Source organism: Ranitomeya imitator, chromosome 2, assembly GCF_032444005.1.
Source record: "Ranitomeya imitator isolate aRanImi1 chromosome 2, aRanImi1.pri, whole genome shotgun sequence".
NCBI lineage: Eukaryota > Metazoa > Chordata > Amphibia > Anura > Dendrobatidae > Ranitomeya > Ranitomeya imitator.
In genome coordinates, this window is record NC_091283.1 from 666,520,151 (window position 1) to 666,546,437 (window position 26,287).

The following is a 26,287-nucleotide window of genomic DNA, read 5'->3' on the forward strand; positions in this document are numbered from 1 at the left end:
TTGGTAGAGCAGTTGATAGTGCCGGGTCCGTATAGACGGAAAGTGTTGGACATGGCCCATTCACACATCTTGGGTGGACACCTAGGGGTGGAAAAAATGCAGGAACGGGTTGTGCAGAGGTTCTATTGGCCTGGGTGTCACCGGGAAATAGTGAACTATTGCAGGTCCTGCCCTACATGTCAGCTAACTGCTCCTACTCCTCATTTCCGGAACCCCCTTGTGCCACTGCCCATTATTGAGGTACCGTTCGAGAGAATTGCCATGGACTTGGTCGGTCCCTTAGTTAAATCAGCTCGGGGCCATCAGTATATATTAGTCATCCTGGACTATGCCACACGCTATCCTGAGGCAATTCCCTTGAGGAATTCTTCCTCAAAGAGCATAGCCCGCGAGTTGGTCCATGTCTTTTCCCGGACAGGTCTGCCAAAGGAGATCCTGACTGACCAGGGTACACCTTTCATGAGCAAGGTGATGAGGGAGTTATGCAAAGCCCTGAAGATCTCCCAGTTGAGGACCTCGGTGTACCATCCCCAGTCAGATGGTCTTGTTGAGAGGTTTAACAAGACTCTAAAGAGCATGCTGAGAAAAGCTATAGAGAAAGACGGTAGAGACTGGGATTGTCTCTTACCCTATCTGATGTTTTCCATTCGTGAAGTTCCACAGGCCTCCACAGGGTTCTCACCGTTTGAGCTTCTATATGGCCGACATCCACGAGGACTCCTGGATATAGCCAAGGAAACCTGGGAAGCCGAAGTCACGCCCCACAGAAGCGTCATTGAGCATGTGGCCCTGATGCAGCAGAGGATTGCAAAGGTGATGCCTATCATGAAAGAACACCTTCTCCAAGCACAAGAAGCTCAAGCCAGGGTCTACAACCGGTCTGCAAGAGTGAGGCAGTTCAATTCGGGAGACCGAGTTCTGGTGTTAGTTCCAACGGTGGAAAGCAAGTTCTTGGCCAAATGGCAAGGGCCATATGAGGTTGTCGAGAAACTTGGTGAGGTAAATTATAAAATTCACCAACCAGGAAGACGGAAACCATTCCAAGTTTACCATGTCAACCTCATCAAGCCATGGCAAGATAGAGAGCCGACAGTTACTCCGTCATTGTTAAGCAACCCAGAAGGTGAGGTTGGAGCGGTTACTATAGCAGAGACGCTATCGAAAACCCAGAAACAGCAGTGCCGGGAGTTACTCCAGAAAAACAGGGACCTGTTTTCAGAATTGCCAGGATACACGAAGGTCATAGAGCACGAGGTCCTAACAGAGCCCCATGTGCGGGTGAATGTGAAACCTTATCGTATTCCTGAGGCTCGTCGAGAAGTTATCTCCAAGGAAGTGGAGCGTATGTTGAGGCTTGGAGTCATTGAGGACTCCAAGAGCGGTTGGTCAAGCCCAATTGTCCTGGTCCCTAAACCTGATGGAGAGTGGAGGTTTTGCAACGACTATCGGAAGTTGAATGAGGTCTCCAAGTTCGACGCTTATCCCATGCCCCGTATTGATGAGCTCATCGAAAGGCTTGGGCACGCCAGATATATATCCACCTTGGATCTGACAAAGGGGTATTGGCAGATCCCCATGGCGCAGGAAGCCAAGGAGAAGACAGCCTTTTCGACACCTGATGGATGCTTCCAGTATGCCCGGATGCCGTTTGGCCTACAGGGAGCTCCGGCGACCTTCCAGAGGGCTATGGATAGAGTTCTTGCACCCCATAAGGCCTACGCTGCTGCGTACCTAGATGATATCGTCATCTTTAGCCCGGACTGGGAGAGTCATCTGGAGAAAGTCCAAGCGGTGTTGGATGCTATAAGAGAGGCCGGATTTACTATAAACCCAAAGAAGTGTGCCTTGGGTAAAGAAGAAGCTAAGTACCTTGGATACATAGTGGGTCACGGAGAAATAAAACCCCAAATCAGTAAAGTGGAGGCAATTCAAACGTGGCCAAAACCAGTTTCCAAGAAGCAAGTTAAAGCCTTCCTGGGAATCGTGGGATATTACAGGAGGTTCATCCCAAACTTCGCCACGATGGCTGCGCCTCTGACTGACCTGCTAAAAGGGACAAAACCAGTAATGGTTAAGTGGTCCGAAGAAACAGAGTCAGCCTTCCAAGAAATGAAAAACGCTTTGTGTAAGCAGCCCGTTCTGATGGCCCCAAACTTCAAGAAAGAGTTTATTCTTCAGACAGATGCCTCAGATGTTGGGGTGGGAGCAGTCCTTTCCCAAGAACTACATGGGGAGGAGCATCCTGTTCTCTATCTGAGTAGGAAGCTGTCCTCATCTGAAAAGAACTACTCAGTCGTTGAGAAGGAGTGCTTGGCCATAAAATGGGCAGTGGACACATTACGGTACTATCTGCTGGGACGTAAATTTAGACTGATATCCGACCATGCCCCACTTAGGTGGATGAGGGAAACGAAGGGTAGAAATGCTAGGGTCACCCGTTGGTTCTTATCCCTGCAGGACTTCAGTTTCCATGTGGAACATCGGGCCGGAAAGCTGCACGGTAATGCGGATGCCCTATCAAGAATCCCTTGTTTAGTGGGAGAAAGTGCCAAGCCCCACGGCTTTAGGCAGAGGGGGGAGGTATGTAGCATGGCTAAAGGGTGTGTAGTCGATGGGAGGTATGTGCCACATAAGTGCCTTGTTGCTGTAATGTAGCCCGGAATATTGCGTTGTTTTATATAACCATATGTTTGTGTTTCAGGACCTGTGGTGATGTCAGACCACATGGCTAATCATGTGATAGATTACTGGGTGTGGTTAGTCCTATATAAGACTGGCTAATCCTTTACACAGCAGATATGTGTGGAGGTGAAACCCTCCTGAGTGTATTCGGCTTCAGGACTGAGCCGGATGAACTGGACACTTGTTTTCCTTTGCCTGAACCAAAGGCTATTTTGCTTTCTGTTGTTTTGCCACATGGTTTATGAAGCACTAAACCCAGTGAACTTTAAAGGAACACGTCTCCTGAGTGTCAGCCGTCGCAGCTGAGTGAGTGAAATCGCTACAATACATATAACTGCACAACATATTCTTGGTGCGGTGGGGTTCCGTAACAACGAGAGATGCCGTAAAGTGGCTACCAGGTACACGAAAATTGGCCAATTTATGCGCTAAACCAGGGGTCCCCAACTCCAGGCCTCGAGGGCCGCCAACAGTGCAGGTTTTCAGGATTTCTTTAGTATTGCATCGGTGGTAATGTGATCATCTGCACAGGTGATGATTCCAACCCCTGTGCAATACTAAGGAAATCCTGAAAACCTGCACTGTTGGCGGCCCTCGAGGCCTGGAGTTGGGGACCACTGCGCTAAACGCTCTCACTTTTTCATATTACTAGTGCAGTAATGCAGTCTAACTTTCATACTTTATGTTTGCATGTTTTGGCGCTACAGTGTGCTGCCTTGTTTGTTTGGGCTCTCCAAACACGACATGGCGCCCAATCTCAATTCTGCGATGAAAAAGTCAAATGGTGCTCCTCCCTTCCGAGCTCTCCCGTGCGCCCAAACAATGGTTTACCCCCACATATGGGGTATCGGCATACTCAGGACAAATTGGACAACAACTCTTGCTGACCAATGTCTCCTGTAACACTTGTGAAAATAAAAATTTGGGGGTTAAAAAATCCTTTTTGTGGAAAACAAAAATATTTTTTATTTTCACGGCTCTGCGTTATAAACTTTAGTGAAACACTTGGGGGTTCAAAGTTCTCGCAGCACATCTAGATAAGTTCCCGGGGGGGTCTAGTTTTCAAAATGGGGTCACTTCTATGGAGTTTCCACTGTTTAGACACATCAGGGGCTCTGCAAACGCAACATGAAGCCCGCAGACCATTCCATCAAAGTCTGCATTCCAAAACATTACTACTTCCCTTCCGAGACCCGACGTGTGCCCAAACAGTAGTTTTCTTCCATATATGGGGTACCAGCGTACTCAGGACAAAGTCTGCATTCCAAAACGCCGCACCTTCCCTTCCGAGCTCTGCCATGTGCCCAAACAGTGGTTCCCCTACATATGAGGTATCAGCGTACTCAGGACAAATTGCACAACAAATTTTGGGGTCCACTTTCTCCTGTTACCCTTGGGAAAATAAAAAATTGTGGGCTAAAAGATCATTTTTGTAGGAAAAAATATATAATTTTCTACATTATAAACTTTAGTGAAAGAATTGGGGGTTCAAAGTGCTCACCACACATCTAGATAAGTTCTTTGGGGGGGTCTAGTTTCCAAAATGGGGTCACTTGTGGGGGGTTTCCACTGTTAGGCACATTAGGGGCTCTCCAAACGCGACATGGCATTCGATCTCAATTCTGCGTTGAAAAAGTCAAACAGTGCTCCTTCCCTTCTGCGCCCAAACAGTGGTTTACCCCCACATATGGGGTATCGGCGTATTCAGGACAAATTGCACAACAATGTTGGGGGTCTAATTTCTCCTGTGATTCTTGTGAAAATAAAAATTTGGGGGCTAAAAAATCATTTTTGTAAAAGAAAATATTTTTTTTATTCTCACTGCTCTGCATTATAACTTTAGTGAAACACTTGGGGGTTCAAAGTGCTCACTACACATCTAGATAAGTTCCTTAGGGGTCCAGTTTCCAAAATGGTGTCACTTGTGGGGGGGTTTCCACTGTTTAGGCATATCAGGGGTTTTACAAACGCGACATGGCGTCCGATCTTAATTCCAGCCAATTCTGCATTGAAAAAGTCAAGCGATGCTCCTTCCCTTCCAAGCTTTGCTGTGCACCCAAACAGTGGTTTACCCGAACATATGAGGTATCGGCGTATTCAGGACAAATTGCACAACAAATTTTTTAGTTCATTTGCTCTTTTTACATTTGTGAAAATAAAAAAAATTGGTTCCAAAATAAAATGTTTGTGAAAAAAAAACTTAAATGTTAATTTTTTTCTTTCCACATAGCTTCAGTTCCTGTGAAGCATGTAAAGGGTTAATTAACTTCTTGAATGTGGTTTTGAGCAGTTTTTAGAATGGTGTCACTTTTGGGTATTTTCTGTCATGTACACCCCTCAAAGTGACTTCAAATGTGATGTGGTCCCTAAAAAAAAAAATGGTGTTGTAAAAATGAGAAATCGCTGGTCAACTTTTAACCCTTATTACTTCCTAACAAAAAAAAAAAAATTTGTTTCCAAAATTGTGTTGATGTAAAGTAGATATGTGTGAAATGTTATCTATTAAGACTTTTTTTGCGACATCTCTCTGATTTAAGGGCATAAAAATTTGAAGTTTGAAAATTGCTAAATTGTAAAAATTTTCGCCATATTTCCGCTTTTCCATAAATAAACTCAAGTCATATCGAAGAAATTTTACCACTAACATAGAGTACAATATATAGAAAAAAGAACCTTTGGCACTCACACAATGACTTATACGGAATATTTATTCATTCTCAGAAGTATTTATTCAACACCAAGCCGGTAAGAACAGCAGACATCAAAGTAATTCAATCCAACGTTTCGGCGTAATTAAGCCTTTCTCAAGGAAGTCTACAATATTAGAAAAAAATACAATAAACAATAATATAATACAAAAAAATTTTTATATTCAACATCAGAGGCTGAAGAAAAAGGAAATTAGAGAGAAACAGTCCACCCAGGACGTGAGGCTAAAATAATGATGAGAACAAATCTCCTACAGTAAATTAACATGTGCATAGGACAGAAAGTGCATAAGATAGTGGACCTACCGTCCAAAAGTAAATCAAGAAGCTATATCCATATCTAACTTGGGTAAGAAAAAAGCCTCATATGCCAATAGTAAGTGGAGAGACCAACCAACAGGAACAAACAAGAAAAAAAATGAAAAATCAGATAAGTGCTCACAAATAACCATATTAACCCCTTAGCGACCGCCGATACGCCATTTAACGGCGGCCGCTAAGGGTACTTAAACCACAGCGCCGTTAATTAACGGTGCTGTGGAAAAAGTGAATAGCGCCCCCCAGAGTCGGAGGTTCTCCGGGGTCTCGGCTGCCGGGGGTAGCCGAGACCCCAGAGAACATGATTCGGGGGGTTATTAACCGACCCCGCATTTGCGATCGCCGGTAATTAACCGTATACCGGCGATCGCAAAAAAAAACCGCAATCTCTTTTTAATTTCTCTGTCCTCCGATGTGATCGCACATCGGAGGACAGAGAAAAGGGGTCCCAGGTAGCCCCCCAATACTCACCTATCTCCCCCGATGCTCCTCGTGTCTCCCGGTGGGCGCCGCCATCTTCAAAATGGCGGGCGCATGCGCAGTGCGCCCGCCGGCCGGCACCGGGAGAATCTTTGGGGTCTCGGCTGCCGGGGGTAGCCGAGACCCCAAAGAACATGATCGGGGTCGGTTTTACCGACCCCTGTTTTGCGATCGCCGGTAATTAACTGTTTACCGGCGACCGCAAATAAAAAAAAAAAAAGTAAAGTGTAATTCTCTGTCCTCTGATGTGATCGCACATCAGAGGACAGAGAAATAGGGGGATTCGGGGACCCTAGCATACTCACCTGTGTCCCTGGGTCCTCCTGCTGCTCCTCCTGGCTGCCGGGGAAAAGAAAATGGCAGGCGCATGCACAGTGCGCCCGCCATCTATCGCCATCTGCCGGCCGGCAGGAGAAGAGCAGTTGGGGCTAAAATTAGGGTTAGGGCTAGGGTTAGGGGTAGGGCTAGGGTTAGGGCTAGGGTTAGGGCTAAATTTAGGGTTAGGGTTGGGGCTAAATTTAGGGTTAGGCTTCTTTCACACTTACGTCGGTACGGGGCCGTCGCAATGCGTCGGCCCGACATACCGACGCACGTTGTGAAAATTGTGCACAACGTGGGCAGCGGATGTAGTTTTTCAACGCAGCCGCTGCCCAATCTATGTCCTGGGGAGGAGGGGCGGAGTTACGGCAACGCATGCACGGTCAGAAATGGCGGATGCGACGTACAAAAAAACGTTTCATTGGACTTTTTTTGTGCCGACGGTCCGCCAAAACACAACTGATCCAGTGCACGACGGACGCGACGTGTGGCCATCCGTCACGATCCGTCGGCAATACAAGTCTATGGGCAAAAAACGCATCCTGCGGGCACATTTGCAGGATCCGTTTCTTGTCCAAAACTATGGATTGCGACGGATGCCAAACGACGCAAGTGTGAAAGTAGCATTAGGGCTAGGGTTAGGGTTGGGGCTAAAGTTAGGGCTAGGGTTGGGGCTAAAGTTAGGGTTGAGATTAGGATTAGGGGTGTGTTGGATTTAGGGTTTTGATTAGGGTTATGGTTAGGGTTGACATTAGGGTTGTTTTGGGGTAAGGGTTGTGATTATCGTTAGGGTTAGTGATTAGGATTATGGATCAGGTTGGGATTAGGGTTAGGGGTGTGTTGGAGTTGGGTTGGAGCTAGAATTGGGGGGTTTCCACTGTTTAGGTACATAAGGGGGTCTCCAAACACGACAGCCAATTTTGCGCTCAAAAAGTCAAATGGTGCTCCCTCCCTTCTGAGCTCTGGACAGTGGGTTACCCCCACATATGGGGCATCAGCGTACTCGGGATAAATTGGACAACAACTTCTGGGGTCCAATTTCTCTTGTTACCCTTGTGAAAATAAAAACTTGGGGGCTACAAAATCTTTTTTGTGGAAATATATATATATATATATATATATATATATATATATATATATATTTTTTTTATGATTCTGCATTCTAAACTTCTGTGAACCACTTGGGCATTCAAAGTTCTCACCACACATCTAGATAAGTTTCTTGGGGGGTCTAGTTTCCAAAATGGGGTCACTTGTGGAGGGTTTCTACTGGTTAGGTACATCAGGGGCTCTGCAAACGCAACATAATGCTCGCAGACCATTCTATCAAAGTCTGCATTCCAAAACGGCGCTCCTTCCTTCCGAGCTCTGCCGTGCGCCTAAACAGTGGTTTACCCCCACATATGGGGTACCAGCATACTCAGGACAAATTGGACAACAACTTTTGGGGTCCAATTTTTCTTGTTACCCTTGTGAAAATAAAAACTTGGGGGCTAAAAAATCTTTTTTGTGGAAAAAAAAAATATTTTTTATTTTCACGACTCTGCATTATAAACTTCTGTGAAGCACTTGGGCATTCAAACTTCTCACCACACATCTAGATAAGTTCCTTAAGGGGTCTAGTTTCCAAAATGGTGTCACTTGTGGGGGGTTTCCACTGTTTAGGCACATCAGGCGCTCTCCAAACACGACATGGCGTCCAATCTCAATTCCAGCCAATTCTACATTGAAAAAGTAAAACGGCGCTCCTTCACTTCCAAGCTCTGCGGTGCACCCAAACAGTGGTTTACCCTCACATATGGGGTATCGACGTATTCAGGAGAAATCGCACAACAACTTTTGTGGTCTAATTTCTCCTGTTACCCTTGTGAAAATAAGAATTTGTGGGCGAAAAGATCATTTTTGTGTAAACAAAAGCGATTTTTTATTTTCACGGCTCTACGTTATAAACTTCTGTGAAGCACTTGGGGGTTCAAAGTGCTCACCACACATCTAGATAAGTTCCTTAAGGGGTCTAGTTTCCAAAATGGTGTCACTTGTGGGGAGTTTCCACTGTTAAGGCACATCAGGGGCTCTCTAAACGTGACATGGCATCCCATCTCAATTCCAGCCAATTCTGCATTGAAAAAGTCAAACGGCGCTCCTTCACTTCTAAGTTCTGCGGTGCATCCAAAAAGTGGTTTACCCCCACATATGGGGTATTGGCGTATTCAGGAGAAATTGCATAACAAAATTTATGGTTACATTTCTGTTTTTACACATGTGAAAATAAAAAAAAAGGTTCGAAATTAAGATGTTTGCAAAAAAAAGTTAAATGTTCATTTTTTCCCTTCCACATTGTTTCAGTTCCTGTGAAGCACGTAAAGGGTTAATAAACTTCTTGAATGTGGTTTTGAGAACCTTGAGGGGTGTAGTTTTTAGAATGGTGTCACACTTGGTTATTTTCTATCACACAGACCCCTCAAAATGACTTCAAATGTGATGTGGTCCCTAAAAAAAATATGGTGTTGTAAAAATGAGAAATTGCTGGTCAACTTTTAACCCTTATAACTCCCTAACAAAAAAAATTTTGTTTCCAAAATTGTGCTGATGTAAAGTAGACATGTGGGAAATGTTATTTATTAACTATTTTTCGTGACATATCTTTCTGATTTAAGGGCATAAAAATACAAAGTTTGAAAATTGCAAAATTTTAAAAATTTTCGCCATATTTCCGTTTTTTTCATAAATAATCGCAAGTAATATCGAAGAAATGTTACCACTAACATGAAGTACAATATGTCACGAAAAAACAATCTCAGAATCAGCGGGATCCGTTGCAGCGTTCCAGAGTTATAACCTCATAAAGTGACAGTGGTCAGAATTGCAAAAATTGGCTCGGTCATTAAGTACCAAATTGGCTGTCACTAAGGGGTTAAATTAGTATGTGTACTAAGTGAAAAAAATAGAGGGACAAAGGTACAATATCTACCTGCAAAGAGCAATTGCCACTCCTATAATATATCCCTAACCATCAGGCTAACATCCGTAGCCAAGCTGTAAGAGGCAAACAGAAAAAAACGGCATCCATATGTCACCAAAGAGAAAAAGAATACTCTTAATAAACAAAACATGAACCGCTATGCACAACCATAATACTAAAACGTAGTTTACCTGCCATGAGTAATCGGTACGTGTCCGGCGGTGTCAGGAGGCGGTGTGCGCACTATAGCCAAAAAGCAAGTATAAATGCTTCAAAAAGTGTGACGCAACATCCGGTCTACGAACAGTGTATAGTCCGGAAAAACCCGACAGAGAAAACGAAAGAGGGCGCATGCGCAATGGTAAGCAAAGCCGCTAAGGGAAAAAAAAGAGAGAACTAAACGCACCAAATGCAAGCCGCTAATGCTCTTTGCAGGTAGATATTGTACCTTTGTCCCTCTATTTTTTCACTTAGTACACATACTAATTTAATATGGTTATTTGTGAGCACTTATCTGATTTTTCATTTTTTTCTTGTTTGTTCCTGTTAGTTGGTCTCTCCACTTACTATTGGCATATGAGGCTTTTTTCTTACCCAAGTTAGATATGGATATAGCTTCTTGATTTACTTTTGGACGGTAGGTCCACTATCTTATGCACTTTCTGTCCTATGCACATGTTAATTTACTGTAGGAGATTTGTTCTCATCATTATTTTAGCCTCACGTCCTGGGTGGACTGTTTCTATTTTCCTTTTTCTTCAGCCTCCAATGTTGAATATAAAAATGTTTTTGTATTATATTATTGTTTATTGTATTTTTTTCTAATATTGTAGACTTCCTTGAGAAAGGCTTAATTACGTCGAAACGTTGGATTGAATTACTTTGATGTCTGCTGTTCTTACCGGCTTGGTGTTGAATAAATACTTCTGAGAATGAATAAATATTCCGTATAAGTCATTGTGTGAGTGCCAAAGGTTCTTTTTTCTATATATTATATTTTTTCCTTTGGGCACCTACTTTTGTTGAGTGCACCACTCCTGACATTTTGGACTAGTTACTACTTTTTGAGTTGGTTGCACCACTGTGGATCGTGAACAATGTCCTTCAATACTCTCTCATATGGCCAAGTGGAGGTGGATGAGATCATGTCACATGTTAAAATTCCTGGAGAATTTCTACATACCCCAGTTGAAGAAATTCGGTCTAGAGACTGGGAAAGGGAGCTCAGGAAGAAGACTTCCTTGGAATTACATTATGTAACTTTAGCGGAGTATCATAAAGTGAAACGTATACCACGTGGGCTGCGAGTGTCTTTACGGCCGACCCCATTTCAGGTCAAACCAGACTATTGTTTGAAATTTGAGGGGATCCTCAATAAATGTTCCATGGACATTATTATCTTGACTATCGAGTATTTACAGAAGGAGATAACTGAGATGGATAAACAAATAGAGGGTATACAACAGCAACTTACTAGCACGTTAACAACAGATAAATTTGATACCTTGAAACAGAAAATTGATAAAACTATTGACGATTTTAAGAATGTATTACAGGAGAGGAAACGTACGAAATTCTTACGAGATACTGAGGATTATCATCGCAATACAGTGTATAGATGGCGTGATGTGAATACCCAAAGGGATCGGCGCCAATATAGGCGTGATACTAACAGTTTTTTTACTACTTCGTCCAGTTCTGATAATGATTCCCATTCTCGTACCACCTCTCCTTTTTTAGAGCAAAGGCGAGGGCGGTCAAGCAAAGGCCGACGAGGAGGGGTTCCGGATCACATCGACGGCAGCTCAAGGGTCAGAACCCGGTCTCAGGTAGGGACATGTTGGTCTATAACATCTCCTCGTACAATCTCTCACCACCTGAATTGACGGAATTACAAAAGGGCCTTTCATTTTGCCCCACGCCTCGTTTAGAGAGTTTCAATTGGATCAAGAACTTCATAGGTTCTTTAGGAATCTTAGATTAAAAACACATTTTGCTACTATTGATTCCAGTAGCTCTAGTTCGATGTCAATTTTGGATCCTGATAAGAGTGGTTTTAGCCTTAAAGGGCTCGGCCTATCACTTTTGAGTAACTACAATCCTCCCAAATCTTACCACCCGGTGGAGACTTACATAACATTTGTTTCACAAGATGTACAGAGGAAGTGTGCAGATATTAATCAGGGTTTGTTATCAGTGAAAAGGAATTGTACCCCACTTGAGAAGAGGGCCCTTGACAATCTCAAGAATAATACTTCCATTACTATTAAGCCGGCGGACAAGGGGGGAGCGATCGTGGTGATGGATAGTACATTTTATAATTCAATGGTCCGCCAACATCTAGATGATACCAACACGTATACGCCTATAGACAGGGACCCTACGAAGGAGATAGCACTTGAGATTCAACAGGTTGTGAATTCCTTTAGGGAACAAGGGGTTATTGATGCCAAGTTAGGTCAATATCTAATAAATGCGTACCCGATAGTCCCTGTCTTTTATGCGTTACCGAAGATTCACAAACATTTGACTCGCCCTCCGGGACGACCAATTGTGGCGTCGACCAATTTGTTACTCTCACCACTGGCTAAAACTGTTGAAAAAATTCTCACCCCCCTTCTCGGTCATATAGTTTCCTTCATTAAGGATACCCCGGATTTTTTAGACTGTTTGGGAAAATTGGGCACCTTACCAAAGGGTTGTTTCCTTTGAACTATGGATGTAAATAGTTTGTACACTAATATAGATCATGGTAAAGGTCTGGAGGCTGTTGGTTGGTTTTTGAACTCATATACAGATTTTGAGCCGTTACAAAAAACTTTTTGTCTGACTTTATTACAACTTATTCTCACTAAAAACTTTTTGCTGATCAGTTTTTTATTCAAAGGGTTGGGACCGCCATGGGTTCGAATATGGCACCACCATATGCCAATATTTTTATGGCTTATTTTGAGGAGAAGTTTGTTTATCCCCACACTTTGTTTAAACAATACGCATTGTATTGGAAAAGGTTTATTGATGACGTGTTTTTAATTTGGGGGGGGCGACGTTATCTCTCTGATGCATTTCTTCCAAGATATGAACGTTCAAATGGTGAATTTGACATTCACTATTTGTAAAAGTCAACAGAGTATAAATTTTCTAGACACATTGGTGACAATTAGAGATGATGGTCTCCTTGAGATCGATTTATACACCAAACCCACTGATAGGAACAATTTATTGCTCTTTTCCAGCTGTCACCCCTCCCACGTCAAACAATCATTACCGAAATCCCAGGTACAACGAGTCCAGCGTATTGTCACAAATTTGGACTTAAACGTCAACGGATAGCAGAGATGAATTTAAAATTTACTGATCGTGGTTATCCACAATCAGTTTTACTGAAAGCCTCAGAACCCACTCTTCGGCGTGAGGAGAACATGAAAAGGTTGGCTTTTGTTACTACCTACCACCCATATACCAACTTTTTTAAGAAGTCCATACTTGAACATTGGCCAATACTAAGTAGGGCCTATCCAAACATTCCTGAATTCTCCGTCCCCCCTCTTTTCTGTTATAAAAGACCGCAGAATATTAGGGACATCCTGGTTAAAGCCGATGTGGGTTCAACAAAAGCAGCTCATAGACAGTCCCTTTTAGCCACCCAGAGACATGGCACATTTCCGTGTTTACATTGCTCTCAATGCTCAAATGTTATCAAAGGGGACACTTTTTCTCACCCTAGATCTGGTAAGCGTTTCCAGATAAAAGGTTTTTTTTACATGCGATTCCTCATATGTCGTATATTTGATTAAATGTCCGTGCGGTCTCGGATATGTTGGGGAGACTACCCAACATGTCCGAGACTGCATTTCACAGCATAAGTCCACTATTAGACGTGAACGCATGATGTTACCTGTCCCCTTTCATTTTATCTCGGCTGGACATTCGGTTGCCTGTTATGGCTGGCAATCAGGCAACACAGCGTGCAGTAATCAGCGCACATACAGAGATCTGGCAATAACCAAAAACAATAGGACGAGCTCTGAGACGTGGAATCTCTGTAGACTGCAGTACCTGATCTATCCTCACACAACTATAAGCAGCAGTGGATTGCGCCTAACAACTACCTATGCAACTCGGCACTGCCTGAGGAGCTGACTAGCCTGAAGATAGAAATACAAGCCTGACTTACCTCAGAGAAATACCCCAAAGGAATAGGCAGCCCCCCACATATAATGACTGTTAGCAAGATGAAAAGACAAACGTAGGAATGAAATAGATTCAGCAAAGTGAGGCCCGATATTCTAGACAGAGCGAGGATAGCAAAGAGAACTATGCAGTCTACAAAAAACCCTAAAACGAAAACCACGCAAAGGGGCAAAAAGACCCACCGTGCCGAACTAACAGCACGGCGGTACACCCCTCTGCTTCTCAGAGCTTCCAGCAAAAGACAATAGCAAGCTGGACAGAAAAAAACAGAAAACAAACTAGAAGCACTTATCTAGCAGAGCAGCAGGCCCAAGGAAAGATGCAGTAGCTCAGATCCAACACTGGAACATTGACAAGGAGCAAGGAAGACAGACTCAGGTGGAGCTAAATAGCAAGGTAGCCAACGAGCTCACCAAAACACCTGAGGGAGGAAGCCCAGAGACTGCAATACCACTTGTGACCACAGAAGTGAACTCAGCCACAGAATTCACAACAGTACCCCCCCCTTGAGGAGGGGTCACCGAACCCTCACCAGAACCCCCAGGCCGACCAGGATGAGCCACATGAAAGGCACGAACAAGATCTGGGGCATGGACATCATATCAGGCAAAAACCCAGGAATTATCTTCCTGAGCATAACCCTTCCATTTGACCAGATACTGGAGTTTCCGTCTAGAGACACGAGAATCCAAAATCTTCTCCACAATATACTCCAATTCCCCCTCCACCAAAACAGGGGCAGGAGGCTCCACAGATGGAACCATAGGTGCCACGTATCTCCTCAACAACGACCTATGGAATACATTATGTATGGAAAAGGAGTCTGGGAGGGTCAGACGAAAAGACACCGGATTGAGAATCTCAGAAATCCTATACGGACCAATAAAACGAGGTTTAAATTTAGGAGAGGAAACCTTCATAGGAATATGACGAGAAGATAACCAAACCAAATCCCCAACACGAAGTCGGGGTCCCACACGGCGTCTGCGATTAGCGAAAAGCTGAGCCTTCTCCTGGGACAAGGTCAAATTGTCCACTACCTGAGTCCAGATCTGCTGCAACCTGTCCACTACAGAATCCACACCAGGACAGTCCGAAGACTCAACCTGTCCTGAAGAGAAACGAGGATGGAACCCAGAATTGCAGAAAAATGGAGAGACCAAGGTAGCCGAGCTGGCCCGATTATTAAGGGCGAACTCAGCCAACGGCAAAAATGACACCCAATCATCCTGGTCAGCGGAAACAAAACATCTCAGATATGTTTCCAAGGTCTGATTGGTTCGTTCGGTCTGGCCATTAGTCTGAGGATGGAAGGCCGAGGAGAAAGATAGGTCAATGCCCATCCTACCACAAAAGGCTCGCCAGAACCTCGAGACAAACTGGGAACCTCTGTCAGAAACAATATTCTCAGGAATGCCATGTAAACGAACCACATGCTGGAAGAACAAAGGCACCAAATCAGAGGAGGAAGGCAATTTAACCAAGGGCACCAGATGGACCATTTTAGAAAAGCGATCACAGACCACCCAAATGACCGACATTTTTTGAGAAACGGGAAGGTCAGAAATTAAATCCATCGAAATATGTGTCCAAGGCCTCTTCGGGACCGGCAAGGGCAAAAGCAACCCACTGGCACGTGAACAGCAGGGCTTAGCCCTAGCACAAATTCCACAGGACTGCACAAAAACACGCACATCCCGTGACAGAGATGGCCACCAGAAGGATCTAGCAACCAACTCCCTGGTACCAAAGATTCCTGGATGACCGGCCAGCACCGAACAATGAAGTTCAGAGATAACTTTACTAGTCCACCTATCAGGGACGAACAGTTTCTCGGCCGGACAACGATCAGGTTTATTAGCCTGAAATTTCTGCAACACTCTCCGCAAATCAGGGGAGATGGCAGACACAATGACTCCTTCCTTGAGGATACTCGCCGGCTCAGATAACCCCGGAGAGTCGGGCACAAAACTCCTAGACAGAGCATCCGCCTTCACATTTTTAGAGCCCGGAAGGTATGAAATCACAAAATCAAAACGAGCAAAAAATAACGACCAACGGGCCTGTCTAGGATTCAAGCGCTTGGCAGACTCGAGATAAGTCAAGTTCTTATGATCAGTCAATACCACCACGCGATGCTTAGCACCCTCAAGCCAATGACGCCACTCCTCGAATGCCCACTTCATGGCCAGCAACTCTCGGTTGCCCACATCATAATTACGCTCAGCAGCAGAAAATTTCCTGGAAAAGAAAGCACATGGTTTGAACACTGAGCAACCAGAACCTCTCTGTGACAAAACCGCCCCTGCACCAATCTCAGAAGCATCAACCTCGACCTGGAACGGAAGAGAAACATCAGGTTGACAACACAGGGGCACAGCAAAAACGACGCTTCAACTCCTGAAAAGCTTCCACGGCAGCAGAAGACCAATTAACCAAATCAGCACCCTTCTTGGTCAAATCGGTCAATGGTCTGGCAATGCTAGAAAAATTACAGATGAAGCGACGATAAAAATTAGCAAAGCCCAGGAATTTCTGCAGACTTTTTAGAGATGTCGGCTGAGTCCAATCCTGGATGGCCTGAACCTTAACCGGATCCATCTCGATAGTAGAAGGGGAAAAGATGAACCCCAAAAATGAAACTTTCTGCACACCGAAGAGACACTTTGATCCCTTCACGAACAAGGAATTAGCACGCAGTACCTGGAAAACCATTCTGACTTGCTTCACATGAGACTCCCAATCATCTGAGAAGATCAAAATGTCATCCAAGTAAACAATCAAGAATTTATCCAGATACTCACGGAAAATGTCATGCATAAAAGACTGAAAAACAGATGGAGCATTGGCAAGTCCGAACGGCATCACCAGATACTCAAAATGACCCTCGGGCGTATTAAATGCCGTTTTCCATTCATCTCCCTGCCTGATTCTCACCAGATTATACGCACCACGAAGATCAATCTTAGTAAACCAACTAGCCCCCTTAATCCGAGCAAACAAGTCAGAAATCAATGGCAAGGGATACTGAAACTTAACAGTGATCTTATTAAGAAGGCGGTAATCAATACACGGTCTTAGCGAACCATCCTTCTTGGCTACAAAAAAGAACCCTGCTCCCAATGGTGACGACGATGGGCGAATATGTCCCTTCTCCAGGGACTCCTTCACATAACTGCGCATAGCGGTGTGTTCAGGTACGGACAAATTAAATAAACGACCCTTAGGGAATTTACTACCAGGAATCAAATCGATAGCACAATCACAATTCCTATGCGGAGGTAGGGCATCAGACTTGGACTCTTCAAATACATCCTGAAAGTCCGACAAGAACTCTGGGATGTCAGAAGGAATGGATGACGAAATAGACAAAAATGGAACATCACCATGTACTCCCTGACAACCCCAGCTGGTTACCGACATAGAGTTCCAATCCAATACTGGATTATGGGTTTGTAGCCATGGCAACCCCAACACGACCACATCATGCAAATTATGCAGTACCAGAAAGCGAATAACTTCCTGATGTGCAGGAGCCATGCACATGGTCAGCTGGGCCCAGTACTGAGGCTTATTCTTGGCCAAAGGTGTAGCATCAATTCCTCTCAACGGAATAGGACACCGCAAAGGCTCCAAGAAAAATCCACAACGTTTAGCATAATCCAAATCCATCAGATTCAGGGCAGCGCCTGAATCCACAAACGCCATGACAGAATACGATGACAAAGAGCACATTAAGGTAATGGACAAAAGGAATTTGGACTGTACAGTACCAATAACGGCAGAGCTATCGAACCGCCTAGTGCGTTTAGGACAATTAGAAATAGCATGAGTAGAATCACCACAATAGAAACACAGTCTGTTCAGACGTCTGTGTTCTTGCCGTTCTACTTTAGTCATAGTCCTGTCGCACTGCATAGGCTCAGGTTTACTCTCAGGCAGTACCGCCAGATGGTGCACAGATTTACGCTCGCGCAAGCGACGACCGATCTGAATGGCCAAGGACATAGACTCATTCAAACCAGCAGGCATAGGAAATCCCACCATTACATCCTTAAGAGCTTCAGAGAGACCCTTTCTGAACAAAGCCGCTAGTGCAGATTCATTCCACAGAGTGAGTACTGACCATTTCCTAAATTTCTGACAATATACTTCTACATCATCCTGACCCTGGCATAAAGCCAGCAGATTTTTCTCAGCCTGATCCACTGAATTAGGCTCATCGTAAAGCAATCCGAGCGCCAGGAAAAATGCATCAACATTACTCAATGCAGAATCTCCTGGTGCAAGAGAAAACGCCCAGTCCTGTGGGTCGCCGCGCAAAAAAGAAATAATAATCAAAACCTGTTGAATAGGATTACCAGAAGAATGAGGTTTCAAGGCCAAAAATAGCTTACAATTATTTCTGAAGCTCAGGAACTTAGTTCTGTCACCAAAAAACAAATCAGGAATCGGAATTCTTGGTTCTAGCATCGATTTCTGATCAATAGTATCTTGAATCTTTTGTACATTTACAACGAGATTATCCATTGAGGAGCACAGAGCCTGAATATCCATGTCCACAGCTGTGTCCTGAAGCACTCTAATGTCTAGGGGAAAAAAAAGACTGAAGACAGAGCTAAGAAAAAAAAATGATGTCAGGATTTCTTTTTTCCCTCTATTGGGAATCATTGGTGGGGCTCCTTGTACTGTTATGGCTGGCAATCAGGCAACACAGCGTGCAGTAATCAGCGCACATACAGAGATCTGGCAATAACCAAAAACAATAGGACGAGCTCTGAGACGTGGAATCTCTGTAGACTGCAGTACCTGATCTATCCTCACACAACTATAAGCAGCAGTGGATTGCGCCTAACAACTACCTATGCAACTCGGCACTGCCTGAGGAGCTGACTAGCCTGAAGATAGAAATACAAGCCTGACTTACCTCAGAGAAATACCCCAAAGGAATAGGCAGCCCCCCACATATAATGACTGTTAGCAAGATGAAAAGACAAACGTAGGAATGAAATAGATTCAGCAAAGTGAGGCCCGATATTCTAGACAGAGCGAGGATAGCAAAGAGAACTATGCAGTCTACAAAAAACCCTAAAACGAAAACCACGCAAAGGGGCAAAAAGACCCACCGTGCCGAACTAACAGCACGGCGGTACACCCCTCTGCTTCTCAGAGCTTCCAGCAAAAGACAATAGCAAGCTGGACAGAAAAAAACAGAAAACAAACTAGAAGCACTTATCTAGCAGAGCAGCAGGCCCAAGGAAAGATGCAGTAGCTCAGATCCAACACTGGAACATTGACAAGGAGCAAGGAAGACAGACTCAGGTGGAGCTAAATAGCAAGGCAGCCAACGAGCTCACCAAAACACCTGAGGGAGGAAGCCCAGAGACTGCAATACCACTTGTGACCACAGAAGTGAACTCAGCCACAGAATTCACAACAGTTGCCCAGTTGAGATTTCAGGTATTGGAGTGTATTTCCTCCCCCAGACGTGGTGGTAATAGAATCCAAAAGTTGAAGGAAAGGGAGGCTTTTTGGATATATACGTTACAGACACTCCACCCATTGGGTATGAATAGGGAATATGATGCCCTATAAAATTGTTTTAAAGTATAATTGCTTATTGATGTGTTATATCATAGTAGAGTTTATGACAGCTATAACATTATATGTATACTGATGTGTTTTGCTTTTTTCTCTTTTTCTTATAGATCCCCTTGTGACTTCAACATTGTCTTTCAAGGCTGTTCTTCTACTGGGTGACACCCATTCCTTATCTATTCTTATTATTTATTCCTATTTCATTGTTAGACTGTAGTCTAGATTTTGGTCCTAGATTTCCGAAGGATATGGTTTTCCTGTCACATTCTTTCTTAATGTTGTTGGGGGATTATTCAGTTTTAGGGGAGACTCACCCATTATATTTGGTTTGATATTTTAGGCATTCAATGTGATCGGCCTCCGCTCTGTATAGAGTTCCTTCTGGAGGTTGCGCGTATGTGTGTTACCTACTAGCGGCTTGCATTTGGTGCGTTTAGTTCTCTCTTTTTTTCCCTTAGCGGCTTTGCTTACCATTGCGCATGCGCCCTCTTTCGTTTTCTCTGTCGGGTTTTTCCGTACTATACACTGTTCGTAGACCGGATGTTGCGTCATACTTTTTGCAGCATTTATACTTGCTTTTTGGCTATAGTGCGCACACCGCCTCCTGACACCGCCGGACACGTACCGATTACTCATGGCAGGTAAACTACGTTTTAGTATTATGGTTGTGCATAGCGGTTCATGTTTTGTTTATTAAGAGTATTCTTTTTCTCTTTGGTGACATATGGATGCCGTTTTTTCTGTTTGCCTCTTACAGCTTGGCTACGGATGTTAGCCTGATGGTTAGGGATATATTATAGGAGTGGCAATTGCTCTTTGCAGATAGATATTGTACCTTTGTCCCTCTATTTTTTCACTTAGTACACATACTAATTTAATATGGTTATTTGTGAGCACTTATCTGATTTTTCCTTTTTTTTTTTGTTTGTTCCTGTTGGTTGGTCTCTCCACTTACTATTGGCATATGAGGCTTTTTTCTTACCCAAGTTAGATATGGATATAGCTTCTTGATTTACTTTTGGACGGTAGGTCCACTATCTTATGCACTTTCTGTCCTATGCACAAGTTAATTTACTGTAGGAGATTTGTTCTCATCATTATTTTAGCCTCACGTCCTGGGTGGACTGTTTCTCTCTATTTTCCTTTTTCTTCAGCCTCTGATGTTGAATATAAAAATTTTTTTGTATTATATTATTGTTTATTGTATTTTTTTCTAATATTGTAGACTTCCTTAAGAAAGGCCTAATTACGCCAAAACGTTGGATTGAATTACTTTGATGTCTGCTGTTCTTACCGGCTTGGTGTTGAATAAATACTTCTGAGAATGAATAAATATTCCGTATAAGTCATTGTGTGAGTGCCAAAGGTTCTTTTTTCTATATGTTATATTTTTTCCTTTGGGCACCTACTTTTGTTGAGTGCACCACTCCTGACATTTTGGACTGGATAAAGTACAATATGTCACGAAAAAACAGTCTCAAAATCAGCGGGATCCGTTAAAGTGTTCCAGAGTTATAACCTCATAAAGTGACAGTGGTCAGAATCGTAAAAATTGGCTGGTCATTAATCTGGAAATTGGCTCCGTCACTAAGGGGTTAAAAAGAGAAAAAACAGTAGTTGAACAATAAATGGCTTCACCCAACCACTAACCATGAGTGGAGAAAAAGTTTTGGTGTTATCATTCATATTCTCTGAAAAAAAGGCCAAGGAAGCAAAAATTCTGCTGGGGTATGTAAACTTTTGAGCACAACTGTATAGTGACCTAGAGCTGTTAATCAGTGCTGTGGGAGGGGTTGGCCAAAAAGGCAGGAATGCAAGTGGTCCTGCAGTGATAATCTCCTGTAGATTAAACACTGATTGTATGGAAAAAGCAAAACACACTCCAGTAAGTGACACAGCAGTGTAATCAAGGTTTCTGCTCCTACTTTGCTCTCAGATTCACTTTAAAACAAAGAAACAGAAAAAGCCATTCAAACAAAAAAGCAATAGGCTGTTCGTATGATATGGTCTCACCAGAAAATGTCCCAAGTCTGGCAACTGCACACTTGCTTGAAATCTTCAGCAAAATCTACACGTGTTACATGGAAGTACGTTTAAAAAAGTCACCTGGGTGGCAAAAAATCTAGCCCCAGCCTGGGGTTTGCTCCCTCCATTTCATTCATCTATCGCCCTGCTACAACAGAGCACTGATGGAGGTGCCCATGAGGATGGCCAGGTGCTGTGACAATATAAGGTGAACATATCCAACCAATTCTCTATGATAATTGTAAATTGATTGGATTTAATATTCGCGATCTAAATTGTCTACTTACCGCTGCTACCACAGTCGGCACATGAGATGAGCTCTTCTGGCTTTTTCTCTCGATTGGATTCCTTTGTCCCAAGACAAAAACTACAAATAGGAATTGGATCTGCACAAGGCTGTGAAAAAAGAAAGACATGGCAATACTGAGTACAAATATATACAGTACAAGCAGTCACCATCGGTCAGTGAGAATAGAAACATTTAACCCTTCCCAACATAGCCATTTTTCATTCTTGCGCTTGTGTTTCTTCCCCTTTTTCCATTGACACAGCTATATGAGGACGAGCTGCACCATTTATTTCACCATTCAATGCACTAGAAAACTGGAAACATTTCCAAGAGCTGTGAAATTGCGAACTGTGAATTAGGCTGGTTTTTAGCAACACTATTTTGGGGTAAATACAAAATGTGGATTGCCTACTTTATTTTTTGTGGAGATACAGTGAGCAAAAAATAAATAAAAATCATACAATTTTTTTCTCATTACACAGATTACCGACTGGGTGACTTCATTTTAGATTGACTGATAGATAGACTGGATGACTTAAGGATGTGGAGAGATTTTCATTATTTTTACTGAGAGAAAAAATTCTATTCTAGTTTTTTAAACCATTTTGTTACTTTCTCCTTTAATTCTGTAGTCCCTTTAGTGGACTTGAACCCGTTATGTTCTGTTTGTATTATATGCCCTTTCTTCATGTGTTCAATACTTTTTCTCTGTGTCATTTCTCATTATTACACAGAATTTATGGACATCTAGGTGTGATTTCTTTGCCTGTGTGGATTGTTACCGACATCTGGTGAGAACTGCATGTCAGTAACAGCTTTAGAAATAGAATAACTTAGAAAATTGGGGACGTGTCCAATAGTTATTTCACCCGCTGTATGACAACCACAGGCTGATCTTCATAAGAGCACCATCATGCCAGGCATGGAGGCCTTCTGCGGGCGCCCTGCTACTAAAGCAGCCAATGATACCTTGTCATGGGGGCCGCTGAGCACATGGAACGACACTCTCCCCCAAGCAGTGCACTTGTAAATTAAGAAGACCCCCGCTCCACTCACTGCTATTAGAGGCAGATAAAGACTGAAGCATACAATGTTGTCAGGAGTAAAGGGAATCTGTCACCACATTTGACCAATCAAAACTATTAATATGGGCATACGGGCTACAGGCTGCTGAAAACAGTCCTCTCTGTGTCTCATCAGCTGCCTGGTTGCTGAGAAATCATCTTTTATCACTTTATATAAATTACCTCTTCCAGGCTCCGGGGCTGATGGTGCCTGGAGGATAACTCTGCCTCCAGAGCTTATTTTACATGGAGGGTGATAAGTAATGGTTACCACTGTTATGTGTAATGGCCGCTCTCCTAATCTCACTGCAGAGCTATATGTGATTATACCTGATACACCTGCAGGTTCCTCTCAACTTCAGTTTCCATCTCACAGGAGACATGGTTGCAATGTTGTTGCAGTACCGCAGAGCTGAGAGAAGTAAAAGATGTGTTTGCAAGAACACAAATGTCATTTCTCTGTTCTGTGTTAGGCCTCCCTCACATGCCCTGGTGATTCCTGTATGGAAAAACCAGTACTGTTGAGATCCGTGCGCCGTCCATATGTGACATCCATGCATCTGTTTGTTGTCTGTGTGCCAGTGTGACACGTACCGACACCTGGGAAAAGCAGTACAGTTTGCTGTTCAGGCGCCGGGTGCTGAAGGCAGCTCTCAGCATTATTGCCTGGTCTCCCTGAGATCAGTGCGGCCAGGAGACAATGATGGGAATTGCATTTAGAACCCGCCACATACATCATGTATAAAAAATTTTTTTTTTAAAGAATGGCATGGGCTCCTGCATAATTTTTTGAACCAGCAGAGGGAAAGTCGCTAGGGGCTAATATTAATGTTCTAGGAAAAGGGCCAATAGCCATAAATGTTCCCAGGCTATTAATATGAGCTCACAGCGGTTTTTTTTTAGCCTTTAATGGTTATTATAGGTAAGACCCCCCCCATCCCCCCGCCAAAAAATAAGTAAATAAATAAAAAATTGAGATGGTGTTCCCCCTATAATCAAAAACCAGCAAATGCTAAATAGACAGCCTGGAAATTCTTAGCCTGGAAATTATTAATGGGGAGGCATCTTTAACCCCTTAAGTGACAGAGCCAATTTGGTACTTAATGACCGAGCCAATTTTTACAATTCTGACCACTGTCACTTTATGAGGTTATAACTCTGGAACGCTTCAACGGATCCCGCTGATTCTGAGATTGTTTTTTCGTGACATATTGTACTTCATGATAGTGGTAACATTTCTTCGATATTACTTGCGATTATTTATGAAAAAAATGGAAATATGGCGAAAATTTTTAAAATTTTGCAATTTTCAAACTTTGTATTTTTATGCCCTTAAATCAGAGAGATATGTCACGAAAAATAGTTAATAAATAACATTTCCCACATGTCTACTTTACAACAGCACAATTTTGGAAAAATTTTTTTTTTTTTTTGTTAGGGAGTTATAAGGGTTAAAAGTTGACCAGCAATATCTCATTTTTACAACACCATTTTTTTTTAGGGACCACATCACATTTGAAGTAATTTTGAGGGGGGTCTATATGATAGAAAATAATGAAGTGTGACACCATTCTAAAAACTACACCCCTCAAGGTTCTCAAAACCACATTCAAGAAGTTTATTAACCCTTTACGTGCTTCACAGGAACTGAAACAATGTGGAAGGAAAAAAACATTTAACTTTTTTTTGCAAACATCTTAATTCAGAACCATTTTTTTTTTTTCACATGTGTAAAAACACAAATGTAACCATAAATTTTGTTATGCAATTTCTCCTGAATACACCAATACCCCATATGTGGGGGTAAACCACTTTTTGGGCGCACCACAGAACTTGGAAGTGAAGGAGTGCCGTTTGACTTTTTCAATGTAGAATTGTCTGGAATTGAGATCGGACGCCATGTCGCGTTTGGAGAGCCCCTGATGTGCCTAAACAGTGGAAACCCCCCATAAGTGACACCATTTTGGAAACTAGACCCCTTAAGGAACTTATCTAGATGTGTGGTGAGCACTTTGAACCCCCATGTGCTTCACAGAAGTTTATAACGTAGAGCCGTGAAAAAAAAAAAAAAAAAAAAAAAAAAATCGCATTTTTTCTACAAAAATGATCTTTTTTGCCCCCTCACACGGCCCAGTGTCCAAAGTGAGCAGAGACAAGTGCATCACCAGTTTCCTTATGGCCATCTTCCTGAAGTTGTGGGCCGCTGGAGGCTTCAGGAAAATGGCCGTCGGAGGCCGCGTGCACAGATTGAGATCTTGGCGGCACTCGGCTTCAGTAAATGGCCGCCGAGATCTCAATCTGCGCACACGCAGATGATGCACTCGGCTCCGCTCACCGTGGACCCCAGGCAGCAGCATCACCACATTTCTGCTGCCAACATCCTGAAGAAGGGACCCTGCTCCATGCTCTGCCTAACCACTGACACCAGACCCGCAGCATCGCAACCCGGGACTGCAGCATTGCCCTATTTCTGCCGCCGCTGGCTTCCTGAGGAAGGGACCCCTCTGTGACCCCGCCGTACCACCGCTGGCCCTCAGGTAAGATACCTTCAAATTCAGACAAAAAGGACCCCCATCTTATAAAAATCTTTTTTTCTGCTATTTTCCACCCCTAAATTTTGGGTGCGTCTTATGGTTCGGTGCATCTTATAGTCCGAAAAATACGGTGATTGAGAGTAGTTGATAAAATGGTTTCACTTATGGGAGGGGTTCTGGTACCTCAGGGGCTCTCCCAGTTGGTCATGGCACCCGCAAACCGTAACAGTAAAATCTCAATATAATATGGTGTTCCTTCCCTTCTGAGCTTTGCACTGTGCTAGAAAAGTATTTCCTGATTACATGTAGGGTAATGGACAACTCCGGAGAAATTGCACAACAAATTTAGAGGTCCATTTTTTACTATTTCCCTTATAAAAAAAAATAAAAAATTGGGGGTTAAAACAACATTTTAGTGGTAAAAATGTAATTATTCTTTCTTCACCACCTAAAAGTATAAAATGTCTGTGAGGCACATGTGGTCTCAACATGCTCAATGCACCCCTAGATGAATTTGTAAATGACATAATTTATAGAGGGTTTCTACTGTTCTGGCACTTCAGGATCTCTGCCAATGTGACATGGCACTGCAAACCATACCAGCAAAATCCGAACTCCAAAATGGCGTGTCTTTTCTTTTGAGCCTTGTACTGTGCATCAAAAGTAGGTTTTTTTAGACTACATATGGAGTATCAGTGTACTCAGGAGAAATTGCTCAACAAATTGTATGGTGCATTTTCTCCTGTTACTAGTGAAAATGCAAAATTTGGGGCTAAAAACATTTTTTTTTATTTTCACAGCTCAAGGTTGTAAACTTCTGTGAAGCACCTGGAGGTTCAAGGGGCTCACCACGTATCTAGATACATTCCTTGAGGGGCCTAGTTTCCAAACTGGCATAAATAGTGGGCGGTTTCCAATGTTTAGGCACATCCAGGGGTCTCCAAATGTGACATGGCATCCGCTAACTATTCCAGCCAATTTTACATTCAAAAAGTCAAGTGGTGCTCCTTCCCTTCGGAGCCCTGCTGTGCACCCAAACAGTAGTTTTCCCCCACATAAGGGTTATTGGTGTGCTCAGAAGAAAATGCGCAACAAATTTTGGGGTCCATTTTCTC

General features: G+C 43.2%; 1 protein-coding gene across 2 annotated transcripts in view; it reads right to left on the minus strand.

The window, feature by feature from the left end:
* Positions 1-26,287, minus strand: part of KAT6B (lysine acetyltransferase 6B) — a 259,060-nt gene that overhangs the window by 180,615 nt on the left and 52,158 nt on the right. For both annotated transcript variants that reach the window (XM_069752999.1, XM_069752998.1), the window contains exon 3: positions 21,573-21,681. In XM_069752999.1, the coding sequence (XP_069609100.1) occupies positions 21,573-21,681 (109 nt within the window). The remainder of the gene's footprint in view (positions 1-21,572; positions 21,682-26,287) is intronic.